This window comes from Oncorhynchus mykiss, chromosome 12 (assembly GCF_057628025.1).
Source record: "Oncorhynchus mykiss isolate SJ-2025 chromosome 12, ASM5762802v1, whole genome shotgun sequence".
Classification (NCBI taxonomy): Eukaryota; Metazoa; Chordata; class Actinopteri; order Salmoniformes; family Salmonidae; genus Oncorhynchus; species Oncorhynchus mykiss.
This window is the reverse complement of record NC_143033.1, coordinates 73,232,388-73,257,937: the sequence shown is the minus strand read 5'-3', so window position 1 is coordinate 73,257,937 and position 25,550 is coordinate 73,232,388. Positions and strand designations below refer to the sequence as shown.

General features: G+C 46.0%; 1 protein-coding gene across 1 annotated transcript in view; it reads right to left on the bottom strand.

Annotated features, from left to right (window-relative positions):
- Nucleotides 1-4,889: 4,889 nt before the first annotated feature.
- Nucleotides 4,890-25,550, bottom strand: part of LOC110538173 (SH3 and cysteine-rich domain-containing protein 2) — a 48,264-nt gene continuing 27,603 nt past the window's right edge. The window contains exons 3-11 of the mRNA XM_036938230.2: nt 17,506-17,600; nt 16,177-16,267; nt 15,174-15,292; nt 14,736-14,805; nt 14,501-14,589; nt 14,304-14,392; nt 11,819-11,870; nt 11,147-11,284; nt 4,890-10,077 (exon numbers count right to left, since the gene is read on the bottom strand). Coding sequence (XP_036794125.2) covers nt 9,979-10,077; nt 11,147-11,284; nt 11,819-11,870; nt 14,304-14,392; nt 14,501-14,589; nt 14,736-14,805; nt 15,174-15,292; nt 16,177-16,267; nt 17,506-17,600 — 842 coding nt within the window. The 3' untranslated portion in view covers nt 4,890-9,978. The remainder of the gene's footprint in view (nt 10,078-11,146; nt 11,285-11,818; nt 11,871-14,303; nt 14,393-14,500; nt 14,590-14,735; nt 14,806-15,173; nt 15,293-16,176; nt 16,268-17,505; nt 17,601-25,550) is intronic.

Below are 25,550 nucleotides of genomic sequence, written 5' to 3'. Positions count from 1 at the left end.
GTCCAGGCTCTCCAGCATCTAGGACAGAACAGACACAAGCACACAAACAAGCTATTCGTCTGTCCAGCCAGTCAGTGCCAAAAGGTTGTCAGACAGTGATGGTAACAACTGCATGAGGCTTTTTGAGTAACGATTTCAGACGTTTATTCAGGGGCCACAAACAATGTGTGCCACCCTAAGGACCAGTCTGTCTGTGTGGGACTGGCCAGTACTAACACCACCGTGCAATGTCTCAGACACAACCAGATTCATAAAGCCTGATAATTGCCACTCGCTGTCTGTTTAGTACCTTTAGAGTCACACATTAGTCGAGTTGAGCCTGAACAGCATCAGGAGATGAGCTATTATTAATGAATAATTTCATATTCAGTGCCCTCTCCTCTCCTCTCCTCTCACACCTTCCTCTCCGCTTGCTCCCCCTACCCCTCCCCCTCTTCTCATCACCTAATGTGTCGGGGTGAATATAGATGAAGGCTTAACGGAGAACTCCTTTCAATAACTCCGATCACAAGTCCCATCAAGAGAAGGAGCATATTAACTATGAACAAGAGGGAGTGAGTCAGTCGTTCACAGTCAACAGTGATGAATCAGAGAAAGAGAGGGAGAAGGGAAGAGAGAGAGAGAGAGAGAGGAACAGAGAAAGAAGGAGGCTGATGTGAAGGAGAGAAACAGACATTGAGAGAGAAAAGAGAGAGACTGAATGAGACAATGTGAGGGATGATATGAGAGAGAGTGTGTCTGTGAGTGTCTGTTTGTACGAGAACAGGGGCGCAACTTTCACTGGGGACAGGGGTGGGGACACATTCCGAAATTGCATTTTTGTCCCCCAACCCCACAGTTTTATCATTGGAATGTGAAACAACACAAGTCAATTGTGTGCTTTAGGACCATGCGGACGCCGCCTCCAAGTGGTCAGGTTGGCTGTTTGGAGTGTTTATTTGACTGGACAAAAAATATATATGTCCCCCCACTTCTAAAACCAAAGTTGCGCCCCTGTACGAGACAGTGTGGGAGGGATTGAATAACATCAGTGTGAGAGACAGGCAGACAGAGACGGAAAACAGAGGAGAGGTGGAATTGTTTAACTACAGGTTTCTGTCCAGTCATCCCCCACAGCAGAGTAGCACAGTTCATCAGTTGGAGGAGGACACAGAGGGCCTTGACTCACAACAGATGGGAAGCAGGCGTCACAGTAAAGTGCTTATAGAAGCTGGTGAGCCAATGATGATGAATTACTACTGTAGTGGTGGCACTTCTGGGTCAGGACAGAAACTTACACTGAGTGTACAAGACATTAAAGGAAAACTCCACCCACAAACAATCTTTTGGTATTTGTTTCATTAGTCCATTGTTGACATTGTCCCAAAATGTTTTGCTTATCAGCAATTAAGTTTTCAAGAAATGTAACTTTCAAAATTCAGAAGTCAACCCTATATGATGCATTTTGGGGATGATTTCTGTATTTATAACGGTTTTGTATTTTATCCCCCTTTTCTCCCAAATTTCGTGATATCCAATTAGAATCTTGTCTCATCGCTGCAACTCCTCAACGGAGTTGCGAAGATCGAGTCATGCGTTCTCCGAAATATGACCCTCCAAACCAAGTTTCTTAACACCCGCTGGCTTAACTCAGAAGCACCAATGTGTCAGAGGAAACAACGTTCAACTGACGACCGAAGTCAGCCTGCAGTTTCCCGGCCCGCCAAAAGGTGGTGCTAGATTGCGATGAGCCAAGTAAAGCCCTCCCCTAACCCGGACAACCCTGGGCCAATTGTGCGCCGCCCTATGGGACTCCCGGTCACAGCCGGATGTGACACAGCCTGGGATCAAACCTGGGTCTGTAGTGACACCTCAAGCAGTTACATATCTTGAAAACTTGATTGCTCACAAGCCAAACAGTTTGGACTAATGAAACAAATACCAAAAGATTGTTTTTGGGTGGAAATGTTCCTTTAAGACCAACTGCTCTTTCCATGACATACACTGACCAGGTGAAAGCTATGGTCTCTCCCTCTCCCTCCCCTCCCGGAAGACCTGAGCCCTGGGACCATGTCTCAGGACTACCTGGCCTGATGACTCCTTGCGGTTCCCAGTCCACCTGGTTGTGCTGCTGCTCCAGTTTCAGCTGATCTGCCTGTGGCTATGGAACCCTGACCTGTTCACCGGACGTGCTACCCTGTCCCGGACCTGCGGTTTTCAACTCTCTGTCACTACTGCACCTGCTTCTCGAACTCTGAATGCTCGGCTATGAAAAGCCAACTGACATTTACTCCTGAGGTGCTGACCTGTTGCACCCTCGACAACCACTGTGATTATTATATTATTTGACACTGCTGGTCATCTATAAACATTTGAACATCTTGGCCATGTACTGTTATAATCTCCACCAGGCACAGCCAGAAAAGGACTGGCCACCCTTCAGAGCCTGGTTCCTCTCTAGGTTTCTTCCTAGGTTCCTGCCTTTCTAGGGAGTTTTTCCTAGACAACATGCTTCTACATCTGCATTGCTTGCTGTTTGGGGTTTTAGGCTGGGTTTCTGTACAGCACTTAAAAATATATATGTTTTATTACATTTAACCTTTATTTAACTAGGCAAGTAAGTTAAGAACAAATTCTGACTTGCAATGACGGCCTACTTTGTCACACCCTGTGATCTGAGTGGGCATTCTATGTTGGATGTCTTGTTTGTCTGTTTCTGTGTTTGGGCCTGATATGGTTCTCAATCAGAGGCAGGTGTTAGTCATTGTCTCTGATTGGGAACCATATTTAGGTAGCCTGTTTGGTGTTGGGTTTGGTGGGTGATTGTTGCTGTCTTTGTGTTTGTTACACCAGATAGGGCTGTTTTTGTTTTTTTCACATTTCTTGTTTTGTATATTGTTCATTTATCATCTTCATTAAAGATGTATCACAATAACCACGCTGCGTTTTGGTCCGCCTCTCCTTCAACAGAAGAAAGCCGTGACATTGGCTGATGTAAAAAGGGCTTTAAGCTTGAGGCATGGAATGTTTGTGTGCCATTCGGAGGGTGAATGGGGAAGACAAAAGATTTAAGTGCCTTTGAATGGAGTATGGTAGTAGGTTTTTCACGCTCAACAGTTTCTCATGTGCATCAATAATGGTCCACCAACCAAAGGACATCCAGCCACATTGGCACAACTGTGGGAAGCATTGGAGTCAACATGGGTCAGCATCCCTGTGGAAGGCTTTCGACACCTTGTAGAGTCCATGGCCCGACAAATTGAGACTGTTCTGAGGGCAAAAAAACTACGATATTAGGTGTTCTTAACTCAGTGTATGTTTTCACCTTAGGTGTAGTAAGCTATCTTGGCCTTAAGATCAGGTTTTGCACAGGCCAGCGAATGTTCTTCAGATAGCCTTCCATGCAGCCTTCTATCTACCTTAGTAGGGTTCCCAGGCTAGCTTTGCCCTATCACGCTCACAGAAATCCGAAGATCAATTGGTACAGTGGACAGCTTGTTTATTCCCCTTGGGAGACGTGTCCTGCATACATGCCATTCATTCATTTTGGGTTGTAAGTTATGAACAAACATGAACCCATTAGGACTCCCAAAACCAGAGGATGTTTGACAGTCAGTGACATAACATAGAGCTTGTGATTAATTTCTTTTGAGGTGAGAATTTCACTCGTTCACACTTTATTTGGATTGTCTGGATGCTCCATCTGTAGATACTCTACAGATGGCCATACTATCAACAAACTATCTGTTGATAAGCAACTGCTTGTTACGGTTAGCGTTAGGTTTAGAATAAGGGTTAGGGTAACGTTAGGGTTAGTAGATAGTTAGTTGAAATGTTACTGAAAGTGTGTAGAGCATCTACAGATGGACTATCCAAATAAAGTGTTACCTTTCACTCTGATATGAAGCTTCCTCTGGCACCTCTTCCCCCCCCCCCCCCCCCCCCCCCCCCCACACACACACACTCTCTCCCTTTACCTCTGCTTCTCTCCCTCTCTGGCCTGTCAGATCTCTTCCTTTCAGCAGGCTCATTGTAAACTAGGAAATGACATCACAACCCCTTACTATTTGTGTTCCTTGTATAAGCATCAAAATATTTAGCCCGTATATTTGCGTTTGTGTGTGTGGGTGGGTGCCATTAAGTACTGTTTCACTCAGCATGCCTCCCTCCATACTCTGCTCCTTATACACTAATTAGGCAGATGATGGCTACTACAGGCAGACAAGAGGACACCAAAAGACCCCTGCTGCTGTAACACACCTCTGCCAGCGAGGGTGCCCACACCACACATTCACACACTTATACACACAGGCATGCACACACACATACAAGCACACACAATAGAGAAAGGCCAGATTGCAGTCATTGGCAGTCATAGAAGTAGGCCCCATTTCAGTAAAGCTTTTGTTATCCCTATACTTAAACAAGGAGTCTGGAATACCATTGTCTTTTCCAAACCTACTGGATTTCTGCACACTATCCTACCCTGCAAAATGAAGTGTAGAGGTTCTTTCACAAAAGAAAGAGATGTGTTGGAGGAGAACACAGTGCAGGTATTGTTGTACTTGTCGTGTATTTGAGGTTTAAAAAGGCTTCTGAAGTTTGGAATTTCCACAAATAGAAGTCAGACTTGATTTTCCCTTGTGAAAAACGTATCAACCCACTTAACAATGACTATTTATTATAATCCACATAATAAATCACATTTCCTGTTGCGCCAGGATTATTTTCCTGCTGTAGCAAACTGGCTCAAATTAAGATCCGACATCTGTAGAGTGGAAGTGAGTGACAATGATGGAGTGAGAGCGAAGAGAGAGCAAAGAGGACATGATGCTGGTATTACAGAGTAAAGTGGCTAGACGAGGGAGAATGAGAGCAGAGGCAGTTACTCACACAACACCAGAGTTTCATTCGAGGATAAAGATTTTTTTTTTATTGAGGCATGTGTTCTTCCAGTGATATTAACTAAGGCTATATCCCGCACACACACACTAAAACATACACTCACTGTGCAGAGCCTTGTCTCCCAGAGCCTTCATCTTGATAGATCATCGTTAGAACTTTCTTACGATGTGTCTTCAGTAGCCGAGTTGTTTTCCCAGAGCCTTCGTTAGTAACGTGGCTCTTAAAAACCTTTCGCAGGCCACTCGTGCCCAAAGTGCCCTTTTGCGTCACTTTATTCACAGCTCTCTGCTTAACACAGCCTAAACATCTTGCTTCTATCTGTCTGACTGTGACAACTTCAAAACGAAGTTAACTACGAATACAAAGTTACCAAAGTATGTGTTACACACACACACGGGTCAAGGATACAATTATGCTTCAAATGAAAAGCGAGATGACTGCTTTAAAAGACACATAGCCTATATAGGCCATGTAGCCTATTTCAATCAGACTGAAATGAATGTAATGTTCAATCAATAGAGTTCTATTCTTCCACAAGGCTACTATCTGTCATTTTTTTGCCTCAATGTGTTTCATGATGTGTGACAACACTTGCGCAATTAAATGCCCACTCTGTGATTTAGTGCATTCATATTGAGGAAGCATAATAAGCCTGCATCAATAGCCTATTTGCAGCCATACTGTAGGTGGTAATATCTCATAGGAGGTGATCCATTGTCAGGATTGTGGGATAATTATAATTATAATGTTAAGGTGAGATTTGAATGGAGAAATCTGATTTGAGAGTGCTCCTTTTATTTTGATCCAATCAGTATTGACACATGGTCTAACGACCCAAACGTTATGCCTCGCTACATTCTTGTTTGGGAAACACTCTTAAAGGGCGACTGCACTTCCTAATTTGGCCTCGTTTTCGATTTGGTTTGTTAATAAATGCTAGCGGCCATGGCTGAATTCAAACGTGAGTTGGTTTCGGGGTGTGGTTTAATGTGGGTGAGTTCACAGGTGGGAATAGTTAGCCAAATTATTTAGCCAATTAGCTTCAGCTGGCTGGTGTGCGATCGGGGCGAAGATTGGTTTGCCTTTGGATAGCCTATCTCTGGGGATAGTTAGGGATGTCATTGAATTACACAATGTAAATGGAACAATAATTTCACGTGCATATTTTTTTGGTTGTCTCAGTAGCTCTTTCATGCAGCCAAATGACCTAGTGGCCTCATGAGTGGAATGTTATTCATATTTTTCATAATTTCATAATTAATCAACATTATACATTTTTTTTAACTGCCGAAAATCTGGTGTTTCTGTGTCAAACAGTTTTGTTATATTTCAGTATTCTGTGATGTAAATAAAGTGTAAAATTGGGATGCAAACTCAAAATTGAATACATATCAACTATATCTGACATGGTCAAGGTGTCTTCCTATTTTAAAGCCCATAACCATGTGTGTGAGGTGTATACTTTGTTTCAAAGTACATTTTTGAAGACTACCAAGAAACACTCCGGGTGAACCTGATTTAGCTCACTGGAGTAAAAGTTTAAATGCTTTCAATACATGTATATACATTTTTACAATTGGTTTGAGGTTTTTAAGTCATTCAAATTTGGAGCTATTCACGTTTTAACGTCCTATTATTGTGTAATTTACTGATGGTGCCCAACTTGCCACTATGTGAGGAACAAAACACTTCATGACCAAAATTACAGAGGCAGTAGCTCTTTAAAAAATATTGGTTTGTAAATAACGATGCATCTGGTCAAATCATCGTAATGCTCAAGTTACATCGCAACTGGGAAACGAGGCCAGAGCCTGTACACAGAAATGCTACACGAAGAGCGAATCAAACAGGGTCCACAAAGGGTGACAGACTCTCAGTCTACACGAACCCTACCGGAAATGTACATCTTGTGTGACAATTCGGCAAGGAATAAGCTAACAAACAATTCCTCCAGCTGTATACCCAGTGACTGGGTATAGCTCCTGCTCTGGGACTGTGAGGACCAGATAAGTACTTGCTACACATAGGAACACATGGCCCCAGCGGAAGGAAAAAACAATATTCATCACAGTCTGTGACACATCATCCATCCACAGACACAGAGGATATAGACTCAAAGATGATCATATTACCATTGCACTATGTGAGGAACAAAACATGAAACAATGGGTGCGTTCGTAAATTTCAGAGCACTCTCGTCTGAGTGTGCCAGAGCGCAGAATAACTGATGAATTTACGAACGCTCAACACCCGTTGAATATGGCCGGTGTGAGTAAACGTCACCAAAGAAAGCATACTTAAATTGTTGCCAGCAGCACAGTTACAGTCACAAACGCTCTGGATAATATTAAAAAAGCCTAACCAGCTCTGCTAGATCGAGTAAACTGGTCCAAGTGAGGTGCTCTCTCATTTGTTTCTGGAAGTAGCTAGCAAGCTAGCCAACGTTAGCCCGTTAGCTTGGGTATTGGACTGCCTTTATGAGGTCTGAACGCTCGAATCAAGCCTCCTCCTCGGCCAGCTCGTCCAGTGTGAGCGAAATGCTCTGAATTTACGATCAGACAATCTGACCAACAATCTGAATTTACGAACGCCCAGAGCGCACTCTGGCACTCCAGATTGAATTTACTAACGCACCCAATATCATCATCATCATCATCACACTTCGTTAACTCTCCAGATGGCTTACTGTATATACTGTATTCTTACATTACAGGAAGCGGGAGGGGACATGTTATTAATGCCACCAGTGTGACAGCTACGTGCTGCAACTCAGCAAGTAGATAGATATCTGTCTAAATCAATAAATAATCAATACATTATGGAAACATTGAAATCCAACCCATTATCCTATCATTAAACATGCTTACATCTACATGTACAATACATCAGTCCAGACACCCTTCCCACTAGCAGCAAAAATGCCCAATAGTGTCAGAGACAGAGGGAAAGAGAGAGGGGAATGGAGAGAGAGAGAGAGAGAGACTGACATTTGATCAATGTTGAATTGGTCATCCATAGACAAAGAAACTTGCATACAGACACATTGATTTATGATGGTTCTACACCTGGGTCAACCCCTTTTGTCTACTTCTCTCCACGTCCCTCCATATCCCTCGCTCCCTGTCCCTCAGACCAGCGGGACCATGTCCGGTTGTCACACTTACAAGGTCTGTTCATGTGGTTTTCCAGCCGACTGGCTCTTGGCTGTTGTTTGTTTACCAGCGGTGGACCAAACAGACGAGCCAAAAGACACGAACACACTTCCCAAGTCTTCCACGGCTCCTCAGTGCCCGTCTGCTAAATTGGCCAGAAAATAGAAACTAATTTAGAGCAGTTAAAAAAATGGTGTTGTTGCTCCATTTGTTTCTTTTTTTATCAATGGCTCTATTCATAGATGTTTTATACAGTCCAGGCTATTCAGAACAAAAAAAGATTGAATTATTTATGTAAGTATTCACCGCCCAAATCTAATTGAATCGCTTGTATTTTTCATAAATAGGACATAGAAAAACAGATTTTCTGAAGTGTTTGATTGATTCGCCAGCTGTACAATAGAATGACGGGGCTTACATCCATGACCTTCTGGAACCTGTCAAGTGCGAGGTCGAACGTTAGTGAGTCAGCCGGTGAGTCAGGATCTGAGAGAGAGTGTGTCGAAATAAACCCAGTTTGTCCTGTCCTCTGCTGGCTGTCTGGTCTGACCAGGGTGTACTCTGCCCAGTGTCGCCCGCCTGCCTGCCCATCCGTCCTTGCAGAGCAGTTAAGTTTTGTGCCAGTCTAAATCAAGATGATGTCAAATCCCAGCCAAGGGACCAATGTATAGCTGAGAAAGATGGAAGGAGAGAGAGACGAGAGAAAGAGAGATAGTGAAAGAGAGAAAGAAAGAGAGAGAGAGAGAAGGTGGACCAAACGAAAGGATGAGAGAAAATGCAAGCACCTACACCTACAACCATCACCAGTCTCCTGAACATCTCACTGACACCGGGCATTCAAACAAGTACATCCTTCAGCATGCAATTATCTCCTTCACGGTCAACTCGTAAATTAATTACTATGATCATAGTAGGCGTCCACCTGTGATGATGTCATCAGGAGTGTGACGCTTGTTCTAGTTCATCAGAGAAAGAACAAATGTTTTCTTCCATGCAGTGTCCAGGAACAGGAACAGGAACAGGAACTCCCACACACAACACAAGTACCTGACTACGGTAACGTATACTAATACTAGGTTCTGTTTGCTCTTGGCAGAACTCGGCTAGGTGTGCGTGCACGACTGTGCTCTCATACGCCCTTGAAGACCTTCATTTGAAAACACTACAGTTGACCAATTACAGGCGAAAGGGCGTAGACGTCGGCTACCGAACTTCAACTTGCCCCAATACAAAATGTTGTTTGAGCGAACAGACAAAAAAAAACCTGCCAAACACCAAAACCGACAGAAACAGCACACGTTTTAGTCATTATATATGCGCGAAACGGAGCGCCACCTTTCGACTGGATATTATGCGACGGCCTTAAACCTGCATTCTTCAGCCTCATGATATCCAGCCACAGAGGACAGTGAAAAAGAACTGGTCAAATCACACACAGAGAGACCAGACTCACCAGACAGAAAATAGTCTCAAAGTTCCTTCCATCCTGAGGGAAGTTACTGGAGTCCACAGCAGCCAGTCCTTCAGTCCTAAAACTCGTACCCCTGTGGTCTGGACTACAGATAAACCCAGTTCACTAATACACAAAGTTACATTACAGCAGGAAAACATGGGGCATTGGGGGCTTAGATAGTCCTCCACAACACCTAGGCCAACCCACTGTGGAAGGGAAACCAACCCTTTCATGTCTGGGTTGTCAGCTACATTGGGGTGGAGGAGACAAGGTCAGCAAGGACAAGGCTGGGGCATCCTCCACATCACCAGGAATTCACAAGCTGAACTGTCAACGCTCCCCTCTCAGTTTAGTAGGGAGGTGGGCCTCATGATGGTGGTGTTGGAGGACCTCCGGACTGGCTGGTCCTCCTCAGGCCTTAAAGGGGTGTGTGGGGAGGTTACAGGGTGCTGGACAGAGAGAGACTGGGGGCTGGTGTTGAGACAGAGGTTAGATCTCCTCAATGGATTCAGCAGGGACCAGTCCTCTCTTCTTCCCACTGCTCAGCTTCAGGAAACCCTCATTGTCCTCACTCTTCCCCACACAGATCTGACAGAGAGGGAGAGACAGAGAGGGAGAGACAGAGAGGGAGAGACAGAGAGGGAGAGACAGAGAGGGAGACAGAGAGGGAGAGACAGAGAGGGAGACAGAGAGGGAGAGACAGAGAAAGAGAGGGGAGAGAGAGAGACAGACAGAGGGAGAGACAGAGAGAGACAGAGAGAGAGAGACAGAGAGACAGAGAGAGAGAGGGGAGAGAGAGACAGACAGAGGGAGAGAGAGAGAGAGAGACAGAGAGAGAGACAGAGAGAGATAGGGGAGAGAGAGAGACAGACAGAGGGAGAGACAGAGAGAGAGAGAGACAGAGAGAGAGAGAGGGGAGAGAGAGACAGAGAAAGAGATGGGAGAGAGAGAGAGAGAGAGAGATAGACAGAGAGGGAGAGACAGAGAGAGAGACAGAGAGGGAGAGACAGAGAGGGAGAGACAGAGAGGGAGAGACAGAGAGGGAGAGACAGAGAGGGAGACAGAGAGGGAGAGACAGAGAGCGGAGAGACAGAGAGGGGAGAGAGAGAGAGACAGAGAAAGAGAGGGGAGAGAGAGAGACAGACAGAGGGAGAGACAGAGAGAGACAGAGAGAGAGAGACAGAGAGAGAGACAGAGAGAGAGAGGGGAGAGAGAGAGACAGACAGAGGGAGAGACAGAGAGAGACAGAGAGAGAGAGAGACATAGAGAGAGAGACAGAGAGAGAGAGGGGAGAGAGAGACAGAGGGAGAGAGAGAGAGAGACAGAGAGAGACAGAGAGAGATAGGGGAGAGAGAGACAGACAGAGGGAGGGAGAGACAGAGAGAGAGAGACAGAGAGAGAGAGGGGAGAGAGAGACAGAGAAAGAGATGGGAGAGAGAGAGACAGAGAGAGAGACAGAGAGGGAGAGACAGAGAGAGAGAAAGAGAGGTAAGAAGGCAAAAAGAAACAAGGGTGTATTAGGAAGGTTCAAATAGAAAGGCAGTGGAAGCAGACAATAAATAGATGGTTTGGCACAACTACAGGGCAAAGGAAGACTACAGGGCAAAGGAAGACTACAGGGCAAAGGAAGAAAGACGAGAGAAAATGAGTGTCTCACCTGATCCTCCTTCACTGGCATGTGTCCCATCCCTCGGCTGGCAGGGACAGGCTGGGTGACCCTCCACACCCTCTCCCCTGGGCGCACCCTCTGAACGAAGTTAGCAGGGAAGAAGCCCACCTTGTCTCCACTCTTTCCCTGTCATACAGATGACACGTAGAGTAAATAGTAAATATGACATACATTCAAATACATTCAGTTCTGTATCCACAGAGTTGGGTGTTCACAATTATGTTCTCATTTACTTTGTCTGGGTGTGTATGATTTTCAGTGTTTTGTAAACTATCCCATAAAATAGAGACCTGTGCATGTGTTTCTGTACCGGTGCTCTATGCTGAGTGACAGGCACGGAAGGGTTAATACGGAGCCTCACTCCTCTCTGCCAGAGACTGAACGCAACCATATCCAGAACATTGAGAGTGACTGAAGCTCATTACCGACTCAGTAAAAAGCTCTTTCAGGTCGCAACGCTAGTTAAATTCATTATGTTTCTCTCTTAAAGCGATTTTCAGAGGAAATTATGTTTCTATTTCTGACTGTCTGGATGTTTAGGAGAGGCCAACAATATGGCAGGTGATACAGTTCATACTCACATGCCTAACTAAGGCACGCACGCACGCACGCACACGCACACACACACATTTACAGTGATGTAGATCATTAATTGCCCACCTTCCACCACTCTTCATTAGAATCATCAGTGACCAGCACCCGATCACCAGGCCTGTGAGAGAGAAAGAAAGACAGAGAGGAAGATAAGGGATGGGGCGGGGGGGGAGGAGGGGAGAGAAAAAGCAGGGGGGGGGGGGAGTACATTAAAGCCAGCATTGAAAAAAGAGAAGAGACTCACACAGGGAGAGTGTGTTCATGATTTCAAACTCTGTGTGGTGCTTCTTTGTACACAGCATGCTACTGTTCACTTGGGATGAACTCCCCTCCCATGACTCAGAGGTGGTGGCTGGTATCCTAGCAGTTAAGAGTATCGGTCCATAAACCGAAAGGTTGTTGGTTCAATTCCCCGAGCCGACTAGGTGAAAAATCAGTTGATGTGCCCTTGATCAAGGCACTTAACCCTAATTGCTGTGGATAAGAGCGTCTGCTAAATGAATAACATGTAGGTAAGGAACAGGTGACTACACACAATAATGATGTTTAAAATAGCAACAATCATTGCATGTGTAACTGACGTAATAGCACCAATCAGTGGCAAGCATGGCGTCGGACAAACAGTGACTCTGTCTCGCTCTTTCTCCCTCTCAAACGTTCTCGCACGCCCGGACTGGACGCACACACACAATTTACTCATACAGAATAACTCACAGACCCCCCCCCCCCCCCCCCCCCAAAAAAAAAATAAACACACGCAGACATGCATGCACGACATAGAGCTGGCACAACAACTGTATAACCGTTGGTGGTCTATGAGTTATTCTGTATGTGTAAATTGTGTGTGTTTGAGAGGGAGAAAGAGCGAGACAGAGTCACTGTTTGTCCGACGCCGTGCTTGCCACTGATTGGTGCTATGAAGACCCGTCTTAACCGTTTAAAGAAAAAACATTATTGTGATGATTATTATTTTTGGAACGTCTGACTGAAGGACGGGTCGGCCGAGCACTCGTGTGGTTGAGTCCACATCTGTGGTAACACGGACTCTAAACAACGCAATGAAACTTTGCTGAAACAAGCAAGGTGTTGTAGCAAACGAGCCTTCAGTAGCCTAGGCAACGCCCCCTTTCCCTTGCAATGGCTGTTTGATATTGTGATGCAATAATCTCCATGGTAATGTAGAATGTTCATTCAAATGATGTTGACTGATGTGGCTCATGCGATGCAATGTATTTTTTTGTAATGTCAGTTGACTTGAATCAACTAATCACAGCACATGTCGAAGCACTTCCTGCTTTTACTTCCACCCATTACGCCACCCCATGGACTTGAATGAGGATGCCCATTCTATTAATGATATTTCTATGGCAGCACATGCAGTCAGGAGCAGAGGAAAGGAGAAAATGTGGACATATTTTTTTCCCCGGGCTATTTGAACAGTTATTGCGTTGACCGCGGTCATTTGGCTGGCCAGTTACCATCATCCAAAATACCATGACCATCACAGCCCTATGCACAAGCACACACCCCTCACAAACACATAAACATGAATCAGACTCATGTACACAGATTACGCAGTATCCACTGTCCTATACACAGAGCTAGTGTACTGTACTGTCCTGTATACACACAGCTACTGTACTGTCCTGTATACACAGAGCTACTGGGCTGTCCTACATACACACAGCTACTGTACTGTATACACAGAGCTACTGTACTGTCCTGTATACACAGAGCTACTGGGCTGTCCTACATACACAGAGCTACTGTACTGTATACACAGAGCTACTGTACTGTCCCCATTACACAAGTTCTCTCTATGAAGTCCCTTGGGTGTCTGCTCTGCTCTCCCTGCTGCCCTATTTGATCGTCCTGGCCTGTCACACTCTCTCTCTCTCTCTAGCTCACTCTCACTCTCACACACACACACACACACACACACACACACACACACACACACACACACACACACACACACACAGACCTGTGAGACACCAGATGGCTGTGAACCATCCCCATGGCGATGTACCTCTTTATTACCTGCACCCACAGCCCTCTTCTCTCCCTAACACACATCCTGACCTTTATACTCTTCTATCTTTCCTCCCTCATCCCTGTCCTTCCTTCCTCCTCCTCTTCCTCTCACACCCGTCTACCCTCTCCCTGTTCTGCTGGCATTCTTTGCATCTGTTTTGTCTCTCCCTTCCCCCGCCTGCGTTTTTTCCTCCCTCTCTGTGCTCATGTCTGTTTCAAGCTGTTCTCTCCATCTAGACCCTCCATATTTCTCCTCATCCTTTCATCTCTAATTCATTTTCAGTGTCTTTATCATTCAGCCCCCACCCCACCCCACCCCAAAGCGGACAGTGTGTATGTGTGGGCGGTAATTGTCGCTGTGTTTTATCATCAGCAGGCTGCACCTCCTTAATGGTTCCTTCACATTGTCCCTTCTACAGATGGCAAGGATGTTTTAATCTGGAAGAAATGACAGATGCTGTAGAATACCGGGACGGACACACAAACCCACACAAACAGACCCCATTCAATCACTCACTCTAGTCCGAGGTCGTTGTGCTCCTGAGGCAGGAACTTGAAGAGCGCTACATACGTGTGGATGGAGTGAACCTCAATACGCCTGGGAACCTGGATGGACACAGAATACAGACGGAAAAACGTTTTAGTTAAATATAGTGTCTCTGAACATAAGGTCAGCTAGCAGCAAGAGGACTGTGTGTGTGTGTGTGTGTGTACCTTCACACTGGTTTCCTCTACAGGCTCCTGGAGCTGCTCGCTGTCCCCACCCTCAGGTTCAGCCTTCTCGTTTTCACACGGAGGCAGATCTGACAGACAAGGAGATGCGTCACTCAGCCTGAACGATCAGGTCAGACAGCAAGCAAGGATGTACATACTCAAGACACACACACACATAAATACACGAGGGCACACACACGCGAACAGACACACACACACACACACGTGTTCTTACCCCCTATCTCCTGTGGCATCTCCTCCTCCATGCTGTACTGCCTCTGCTCCCCCTCCTCTCCTCCTTCACCCTGAGAAACAGAGAACAAAATGGAAAAAGTGGGATTTAAGACAAAAAAGATGGAACAGAGTGAGAGAGGACAAACTCGGGACAAATCGAGACACTAAATGTGTTTCTGTAGTTTTCTACGTCAAAACCCTTATTTTACCAGGAACAGATTCTCAGGCTCTGAGTCATCCAGATATACTGTAGCTAAGAACGCTAGTTGAAGTGAGGGAGATTTGTTGGTTTTGCTAGAAACACAACAGGACAAGAGAAATAGGCTCACGTGCAGGTGATGGAGATTGGGTACAGGGTCACATGAAGGTGAAGGACCCCTCTATAGAGCCACTAATTAACAGGCTGCGTGTCCCCATGGTGCAGGTGGTGACGTCATACCTGGCTGTGCGTGGGCGACTCGGACACGCTCCCAAAACTGGAGCGGCTCATCTGTGCCAGGGACGTCCCATAGCGCAGGGCTGCGTAAATAGGGTCCACCCCACGCCCCCGGCCTGCCCCTGAAAACACACACAGATATTTAAACCTTTACAGGAACACACACACAGACAAGCAGCATCAGAGATTGGGAACTGCCATCATAACTGACGTTATAAGGGAGGCCCAGCCCAGAGCTCTAAATATAGGTGTAATGACAGTCCCAGACAGACAGTGACCTGCTGATCTGGCAGAGGGCACCAGTGAAGTCCAAGGCTCTTTACAAGTTTGCACATTGTATTTTCAGGAAGTACATTGTCGTTTCAGTGCTCTGTGAGATGAAAGTCAAGCATTAGTGGTAGAGGCTGTATTGAGTTGATGTTTTTTCAGTTTCGGTCAGAGTGAGAATCAGTTGGGACTGGTTCTCTATTCCAGGTAGAGCTCCATCAATTTAAACCAGTCATTTCCCTGCTCAACAGTCACTGTAATGGCAGCGAGGTGGGCTGTTCTGTACTACCTGATGTGTGTAATGACAGGTGATAATCCTAGCCTGCCCTGGCTCAGACCCAAGGTAAGTCCCAAACAGCACCCTATTCCCTTTATAGTGCCAAGGGGACAGGGTCCCATTTTGGAACACAAGCCCCAACGTCAAAGTGACAGACCTGGGGTTATGGTGGTGGGAGGGAGGGGGCAGGTTAACGGAACACTGATGGACGGAAGGAGGAAGGAAACAGGGAAGAAGGAAAGGACAGCAGGTGGAATGAGAGCTGGCCCTTATTCATAAGGATCTATTCTATAGGGTGAAGGACTTTAATCACGTCCACTTCCTCTCAGGGCTAGGATACGACACACACATGCAGATAGACACGTGCAGAATACACACGTCTTCATGCACGACACCCCACACATGGATGCCGATACACAAATCCACACACACACACACATTTTCTTTACTGGGCATGCTCACCTTGGGTGGGCTGCACCTCCTTGACGACAGCCAGCTGTTCGTTAACCAGCATGGGAGAGCTGAAGTTCCGCTTGAAGGCCCCGACCCCAGACTAACACACACAGAGGAGGGAGAATAATATGGATTTTCTGTTTACATTCATTCATTTTTATAGCCTGTAGTTCAGAGTTTTTATTCAGCTAATTTATAGAATTACATTACAGTAATTGAAGTAGAGAGAGAGGACGAGATAGGGCGGACTTAGCAGCAACAGTCTGACCAACAGTTGCCAAAAGTCAATACATGAGTATCCTGCGAGAAGTAATATTGCTAAAATCACTGTGTTTTCTCTGGCTTAATTGTAAATCAATTAAACCTGCTGCCGGGGTCTCGACACGCGCAACCATGCGCGGGCACACGCACGCCCACTCACACACACATATTGAAGCACTCACACAAGCACGCAGCCTACTTACACGTTCCCAACTGCACACAGAACACACAAACAATTTCACACTGAATTAGGCACGGGGACTGTTTCAATGGAGATGTTGATTTCCCTGTGTGCTGACATTGAGATGAGCTATCAGCACTGTTATAAGGCAGGGGCAGAGTAACAGGGATGAATGGTGTTCCTTTATTACTTCCAAAGATATTCTGGCGTATCTATCTATCTATGTATCTATGTATCTATGTATCTTTGTATCTTTGTATCTATGTATCTATGTATCTATCTATCTATCTATCTATCTATCTATCTATCTATCTATCTATCTATCTATCTATCTATCCATATATCTCTCTCCATCACACACTCCCTCTCAACTACTCAGTACAGTATTTTTCTTCTACATCCAACAGCTCCTGAGTTCCTCAGTGAATTTCAAACAACGTTGTTCAGGGACCTGACTTCCCCTGCATACCAATGACTTCTATCTGGCATCCTTGAAGGGATCAAGAAGGATCATGTGTGGTTTGAAACAGATAGGGAATATTCAGACAGGGAGAATTCAGACAGGGGAGCTTCTGTCTTCTACTAGAGGGACCACTCTGACCACTGATTAACGGACCGGTTTCAACAGCATCAGCAGTATCTATGCACACACAGCTGTACACAAATGCATACACACACACACACACCTACAAACACTGCTGCATACTCACTGCCCATTCCATATGTGTGCCCATACTGTTAGCAGCTTTTACTGCATACATGGACAGGACCTTGAGAAGCACTGATTCAGCCTTGGGGCCAGTACTGCAGGGGTTGCAGGGGGAGTGTGTGTGGTGTGTGTGTGTGTGTGTGTGTGTGTGTGTGTCCAGATCTGTAGACCAGGACAGGGGACATACCTTTCCATTGCAGGGCTGCTGGGACAACTCTGAGGTGCACCACAGGTGAGCACCCATCTTACAGGTTTTACACCGAAGACCCTGTTTAGAGTTACCTACAGAGAGAGAGAGAGAGAGAGAGAGAGAGAGAGAGAGAGAGAGACAGAGAAGAGGTCATGAGCAGATGAGCTCCTGTATTTTTCAGCATGTTCTTAAAAAAAAGATAGATAAACATGTTTTTGTCAGGAACATATACAGGATGCTACCCTCTACAACATAACCTTCATTCCAAATCAAAACTCAAAACCTACAACCTGATTTTGGAATCACCTGGGAGGCTTACAACTACCAAAGATTATTATTCCAAAGCAGGACAGCAAATTCTCTGGAAAACAACCAAAACCTGAAAACACCATCCAACCTGGAACTGAGTGAGTAATGTTTAGTCTGAAGCTATATTTTATTTCCAAAAGCCAAGAAGAAAAATACATTACTTTATGAGGACTGAATGCTAAATTAAGGCTACCAAGCTTGATACAACTTCAATTAGCACTGACGTGTCAAGTGAGAGGTGTCAAAGCCCTTTAGCCCAACAATGGCAGGAGAGTCACACAGTCGACTCCAACCAAATGGAGAGGCCTTAGAAGCTGCCTCCCGCTGTTCAGAGGTAATTAAAATACACTACCCTGTGTATGTAAAGAATGTTAAGACACGAAAATAGCACAAAATGAAGCTACTTATGGAAAATCAAGAGACACTTTTTGCTGACTATTATAAAAATGGGAACATCAGCAACCTTATCTTCCACACAAACCATCCCCTGGCATGGCACAGTGCTATATTAGCACACTACCCCTCTGTTAAGGTGGGGGGGGGGGGATGTTACCGAGGGGTGGAAACTCAGGATACTAGACAACGAGGACTCTGAGTCAGCTAATATAAATCTCTATAAGTATGCAACAGTATTGGTTCCAGGGCAACGCCAAACAGTTTCAGCTGGACTTTCACCTTCAAGAATTAGCTCAGCGGGAGAAGCTCTCCCTTGAGAAAGAAACCTCCAGACCAGACCTCTTCATTATATAACCCCACAGATGAGCCACCCCAAGCGAAAAGTCAACCTCCCAGCACAGAGTAAGTACTACTCCCTCAATGAAATGAAGGATAAATTCACCCAGCTGGAGGTAAGGCAGGTGGAGCTGGAACAGCAGGTGATTACACTCCAATCAGCACAGACCCAGACAACAGTCCAGCACAACAACACCCGCTTAACCAGACCCGGAGAGCTGGAGGTGGAGCGAGACATATCTGCACTCTGGACTGTGGTGAGACAAATACAACAGGAGAAAGAGGAGCAGAACAGAGCACTAGAGGAGAGGATCAGACTGCTGGAGGAGAGGGTGAGGGGGGTGGCGTGTGACAGAGAACAACCTACTAGAGCGATGGCCACCCCCGCAGAGAAGCCAGCAGAACAGCCCACCTCAGTTCCCGACAAAAGTCTCGACACCACAGCAGAACAGTCCACCCCAGACAGACCCTGACCACGTCGACATCACAGCGGGACAGACAAATTAAGAACCCCAAGCCCAGGGGATCTCACCCCCTCTGACAGCCACCCTGATAGCGCTCCTGATAACCCCCCCACACCCACTGAGGACATACACAAGACACAGGTTGTACTCCTTATGGACTCAAATGGTAAATATATACAAGGGAAAAAAAACGTTTTCCCAAACACAGTGTGCCTAAACTCTGGTGTCCAAACACCCAGCGCGCCCTAGACCTTCTGTCTGAGGGCCAACTATGTTCACATAGTTACATAATAATACACACAGGCACAAACGACCTGAGAGCACAGCAGGAAAGGGTGGCCACAGCACACAAAGGAGTAATTGAAAAAGCTTATTCTACTTTCCCCAAAGCACAAGTGGTTACATCCACCCTGCTACCACGAAAAGATTTCCACCCTGATACCATACAGCGGGAAAACGCAAGTATTTCCCGTGACTGTGCCTCAAAACCAAATGTTTACCCGGCCCACCACTCCACCCTGGACTTGAACAGCCTTTATGACCCGGACCCTAAAGGACATCACTCTAAAACGCAGCCCCAACACTTCACACAGGAGCAACAGATCAATAGACACCCCGCCCAGACCAGCGAGACACTCTCCCAGACCTGCGGGACCCCCCCCCCCCCCCCCCCCCCCTTACACATAGAGGACCCATGCTGAGAGGACCTACATCCAGACCTCATCCACACCCCCAACCCAACCAATCAACACCCCCCCAAGTCAACCATGCCCACACCCCATTTAGGCCCCCTCAGATCAGACTTATGCCCCTCCTGCCCACCCCATCCCCACAAAGAGGGCCTCAACATGGAAGTCACACATACACCCAGGCAGTGAGCAGGCAAACAGGCCCAACCCCCACTCTTACACTAGCCCAAGGCAATGGCATGTACCAGATGCTCAACAGGCTCTGCTCACACTTACTGGCCTGAGGCCAAACCGCATGACCAACAACATTGGACACTTTATGGAACACAAAGCCTTCACTATCTCATCCTGGAATATCCAAGGCCTCATCCTGGAATATCCAAGGCCTGAGGCATTTGGCCTAAAGAGCAGGAACCTGGACTTCATCAAAGAAATCAGAAATACAGACATTGTCATCCTACAAGAAACCTGGTATAGAGGAGACGGACCCACTGGTTGCCCTCTAGGTTACAGAGAGCTGGTAGTCCCATCCACCAAACTACCAGGTGTGAAACAGGGAAGGGACTCTGGGGGTATGCTAATTTGGTATAGAGCAGACCTAACTCACTCCATTAAATTAATCAAAACAGGAACATTTTACATTTGGCTAGAAATTCAAAAGCAAATGATCTTAACAGAGAAGAATGTCCTCCTGTGTGCTACCTATATCCCCCCACTAGAATCCCCATGCTTTAATGGAGACAGCTTCTCCATCCTGGAGGGGAAAATCAATCATTTCCAGGCCCAGAGACATGTACTAGTCTGTGGCGACCTAAATGCCAGAACCGGACAAGAACCTGACATCCTCAGCACACAGGGGGACAAACACCTGCCTGGAGGTGACAGCATTCCCTCCCACATATGAGCCCCTAGGCACAACTATGACAACATAACTAACAAAAACGGGTCACAACTCCTGCAGCTCTGTCACACGCTGTGTATGTACATAGTCAATGGTAGGCTTCGAGGGGACTCCTATGGTAGGTACAGCTATAGCTCATCTCTTGGCAGTAGTACTGTAGACTACTTTATCACTGACCTCAACCCAGAGTCTCTCAGAGCGTTCACAGTCAGCCCACTGACTCCCCTATCAGATCACAGCAAAATCACAGTCTACTTGAAAAGAGCAATACTCAATCATGAGGCATCAGAGCCAAAGGAACTCAGTAATATTAAGAAATGCTATAGATGGAAGGAATGTAGTGTGGAAACCTACCAAAAAAACAATTAGGCAACAACAAATTCAATCCCTTTTAGACAACTTCCTGGACAAAATGTTCCACTGTAATAGTGAAGGTGTAAACTTGGCAGTAGAAAATCTAAACAGTAAATTTGACCTCTCAGCTTCCCTATCAAATCTAAAAATGTCAAACAGAATGACAAAAGGGTTGATGAAGAATGATAAATCCTAAGAAAGAAATTGAGAAACCTGTCCAACCAAAAACATAGAGACCCGGAAAACCTGAGTCTACGCCTTCACTATGGTGAATCACTAAAACAATACAGAAATACACTATGGAAAAAAAAGGAACAGCACATCAGAAATCAGCTCAATGTAATTGAAGAATCCATAGACTCTAACCACTTCTGGGAAAATTGGAAAACATTAAACAAACAGCAACACGAAGAACTATCTATCCAAAATGGAGATGTATGGGTAAACCACTTCTCCAATCTTTTTGGCTCTATAACAAAGAACAAAGAACAAAAACATATACATGATCAAATACAAATCTTAGAATCAACTATTAAAGACTACCAGAACCCACTTTATTCTCCAATTACCTTTAATTCACTACAGGACAAAATAAAAACCCTCCAACCCAAAAAAGGCCTGTGGTGTTGATGGTATCCTCAATGAAATGATAAAATATACAGATAACAAATTCCAATTGGCCATACTAAAACTCTTTAACATCATCCTTAGCTCTGGCATTTTCCCCAAAGTGGAGACAAGTTTGACCCCAATAACTACCGTGGGATATGCGTCAACAGCAACCTTGGTAAAATCCTCTGCATTATAATTAACAACAGACTCGTACATTTCCTCAGTGAAAACAATGTACTGAGCAAATGTCAAATAGGCTTTTTACCAAATGATCGTACGACAGACCACGTATTCACCCTGCACACCCTAACAGACTCAGTGAGCATAGTTTTCCTATCGAGAAAGGCTGCCGTAGGCAGACCTGGCTCTCAAGAGAAGACAGGCTATGTGCACACTGACCCACAAAATGAGGTGGAAATTGAGCTGCACTTCCTAACCTCCTGCCAAATGTATGACCATATTAGAGACACATAATTCCCTCAGATTACACAGACCCACAAAGAATTCGAAAACATACCCGATTTTGATAAACTCCCATATCTACTGAGTGAAATACCACAGTGTGCCATCACGGCAGCAGGATTTGTGACCTGTTGCCACAAGAAAAGGGCAACCAGTGAAGAACAAACACCTTTGTAAATACAACCCATATTTATGTTTATTTATTTTCCCTTTTGTACTTTAACCATTTGTACATTGTTACAACACTGTGTATATATACATAATATGACATTTGGAACGTCTTCATTCTTTTGGAACGTCTGTGGGTGTAATGTTTACTGTTCATTTTGATTGTTTATTTCAATTTTGCATATTATCTACTTCACTTGCTTTGGCAATGTTAACAGATGTTTCCCATGCCAATAAAGCCCCTTGAATTGAATTGAATTGAGAGAGAGAGAGGGAGAGGGGGAGAGTGAGGAGTGGTTAGAGAGAGAGAGAGAAAAGAGAGAGGGGGAGGTTGAGAGAGGGGGGTGAGAGAGGGGGGGTTGAGAGAGAGGAAGAGAGAGACAGAATGTAGTAATAAATAAGGTTGGCATGTGATCAAAGCAGGTTCCTGTTTGATGTAAATCTCATCTCAGTCATCCAGAGAGGGTTGATCAAGCACTGCCCTACTTCTATTGTGCTGCACTGCCTGCTGAACTAAGCAGTGCATTATCAACGGTCCCTCTCAAAACATAGAGAGACTGACAACCAGCTGGAGGCATTTGGGTTCTATTTGGTTTTTAGTCACACCAATTATCATCAAGCATTGTCTTAGGAACAAGCCTAGTTAGAGTGGAAAAATGTTCTTTGTCCTTTTTCTAAGATATAATTTGTTTTGCGTTTTTCTTTTCTATGTTGGAGAGTGAGAAGACAATCCCTATGTCATTCAGCTGCATTGTTTTGAGTCATCCAAACAATTTATTTCCAGTTCAAGGTTTACTTATTCACTGGTGCCAAAAATAATGTTTAGAAGGATTTAGTCTAGAGCCCCATGATTACCAATCCATAACAAAGATGTGGAAACACTAACCAAACAATACATGAACTGAACTGAATCTTCTATTTGCTCAAGCTCAGTTCTGTTACAAACTGGGAGGGGAGGAGAGTGGGAGAGAAAGGAGAGACTGGGAGGCAGAGAGCAGAGACTAGGAGAGACTGGGAGAGAGAGACTGGGAGAGAGAGGAGAGACTGGAAAAGAGGAGATACTGGAAGAGAGAGTTGAGACTGGGAGAGGGAGAGGAGAGACAGAGGAGAGACTGGGAGAGAGAGGAGAGACTGGAAGAGAGCGGAGAGACTAGGAGAAAGAGGAGAGACGGAGAGAGAGAGGAGAGACTGGGAGAGAGAGGAGAGAGGGGAGAGACTGGGAGAGAGAGGAGAGACTGGAAGAGAGAGGAGAGACTGGGAGAGAGCGGACAGACTGGGAGAGAGAGGAGAGACTGGAAGAGATAGGACAGACTGGGAGAGAGAGGACAGACTGGGAGAGAGAGGAGAGACAGAGATAGGAGAGACTGGGAGAGAGAGGAGAGACTGGAAGAGAGGAGATACTGGAAGAGAGAGGAGATACTGGAAGAGAGAGGAGAGACTGGGAGAGGGAGAGGAGAGGAGAGACTGGGAGAGAGAGAGGAGGGACAGAGAGAGGAGAGAGAGAGGAGAGACAGAGAGAGAGAGAGAGGAGAGACTGATAAGAGACACAGAGAGAGGAGAGACTGGGAGAGAGAGGAGAGACTGGGAGAGAGAGATGAGAGACAGAGAGAGGAGAGACTGGGAGAGAGAGAGGAGATACTGGGAGAGAGAGAGGAGAGACTGGGAGAGACAGAGAGAGGAGAGACTGATAAGAGAGATGAGAGACAGAGAGAGGAGAGACTGGGAGAGGAGAGAGAACAGACTGGGAGAGAGAGGAGAGACTGGAAGAGAGAGAAAACAGACTGGGAGAGAGAAGAGACACAGAGAGAGGAGACGCAGAGAGAGCAGAGACTGGAGAGGAGAGACTGTGAGAGAGAGAGGACAGACAGAGAGAGAGTAGAGACAGATAGAGGAGAGACATAGAGAGGAGAGACTGGAAGAGATAGAGAGCAGACTGGGATAGAGAGAGGAGAAACTGGAAGAGAGATAAGAGACTGGGAGAGACAGAGGACAGACTGGGAGAGAGGAGAGACTGGAAGAGAAAAAGGACAGACAAAAGAGAGGAGAGACAGATAGAGGAGAGACAGAGAGAGGAGAGAGAGAGGAGAGACATAGAGAGAGAGGAGAGACTGATAAGAGACACAGAGAGAGGAGAGACTGGAGAGGAGAGACTGGGAGAGAGACAGGACAGACTGAGAGAGAGAGAGAGAGAGGAGAGACAGAGAAAGGAGAGACAGAGAAAGGAGAGACTGGGAGAGAAGAGAATGGGAGATGAGATAGAGAGAGGAGAAACAGAGATAGGAGAGACTGAAAGAGATAGAGAGCAGACTGGGAGAGAGAGAGGAGAGACTGGAAGAGAGAGGAGAGACAGAGAGATAAGCGACTGGGAGAGACAGAGGACAGACTGGGAGAGAGGAGAGACTGGAAGAGAGAGAGGACAGACAAAGAGAGAGGAGAGACAGATAGAGGAGACAGAGAGAGGAGAGAGAGGAAAAACAGAGATAGGAGAGACTGGAGGAGAGAGAGAACAGACTGGGAGAGAGAGAGGAGAGACAGAGAGAGAGAGGAGAGACTGATAAGAGACACAGAGAGAGGAGAGGCTGGGAGAAGAGAGACTGATAAGAGACACAGAGAGAGGAGAGAGAGAGAGAGAGAGAGAGAGGAGATACTGATAAGAGACACAGAGAGAGGAGAGACTGGGAGAGCAGAGACTGATAAGAGACACAGAGAGAGGAGAGACAGACAGAGAGAGAGAGAGAGAGAGAGAGAGAGACTGATAAGAGACACAGAGAGACTGGGAGAGAGAGAGAGGAGAGACTGGGAGAGACAGAGAGAGGAGAGACTGGAAGAGAGAGATAACAGACTGGGAGAGAGAGGAGACAGAGAGAGGAGAGACAGAGATATGAGAGACTGGGAGAGAGAGGAGAGACTGGAAGAGAGGAGATACTGGAAGAGAGAGTTGAGACTGGGAGAGGGAGAGGAGAGACAGAGGAGAGACTGGGAGAGAGAGGAGAGACTGGAAGAGAGCGGAGAGACTAGGAGAGAGAGGAGAGACTGGGAGAGAGAGAGAGGAGAGACTGGGAGAGAGAGGAGAGAGGGGAGAGACTGTGAGAGAGAGGAGAAACTGGAAGAGAGAGGAGAGACTGGGAGAGACCGGACAGACTGGGAGAGAGAGGAGAGACTGGAAGAGATAGGACAGACTGGGAGAGAGAGGACAGACTGGGAGAGAGAGGAGAGACTGGAAGAGAGAGGAGAGACTGGGAGAGAGAGGAGAGACTGGAAGAGAGAGGAGAGACTGGAAGAGAGAGGAGAGACTGGGAGAGAGAGAAGAGAGACTGTGAGAGAGAGGAGAGACTGGAAGAGAGAGGAGAG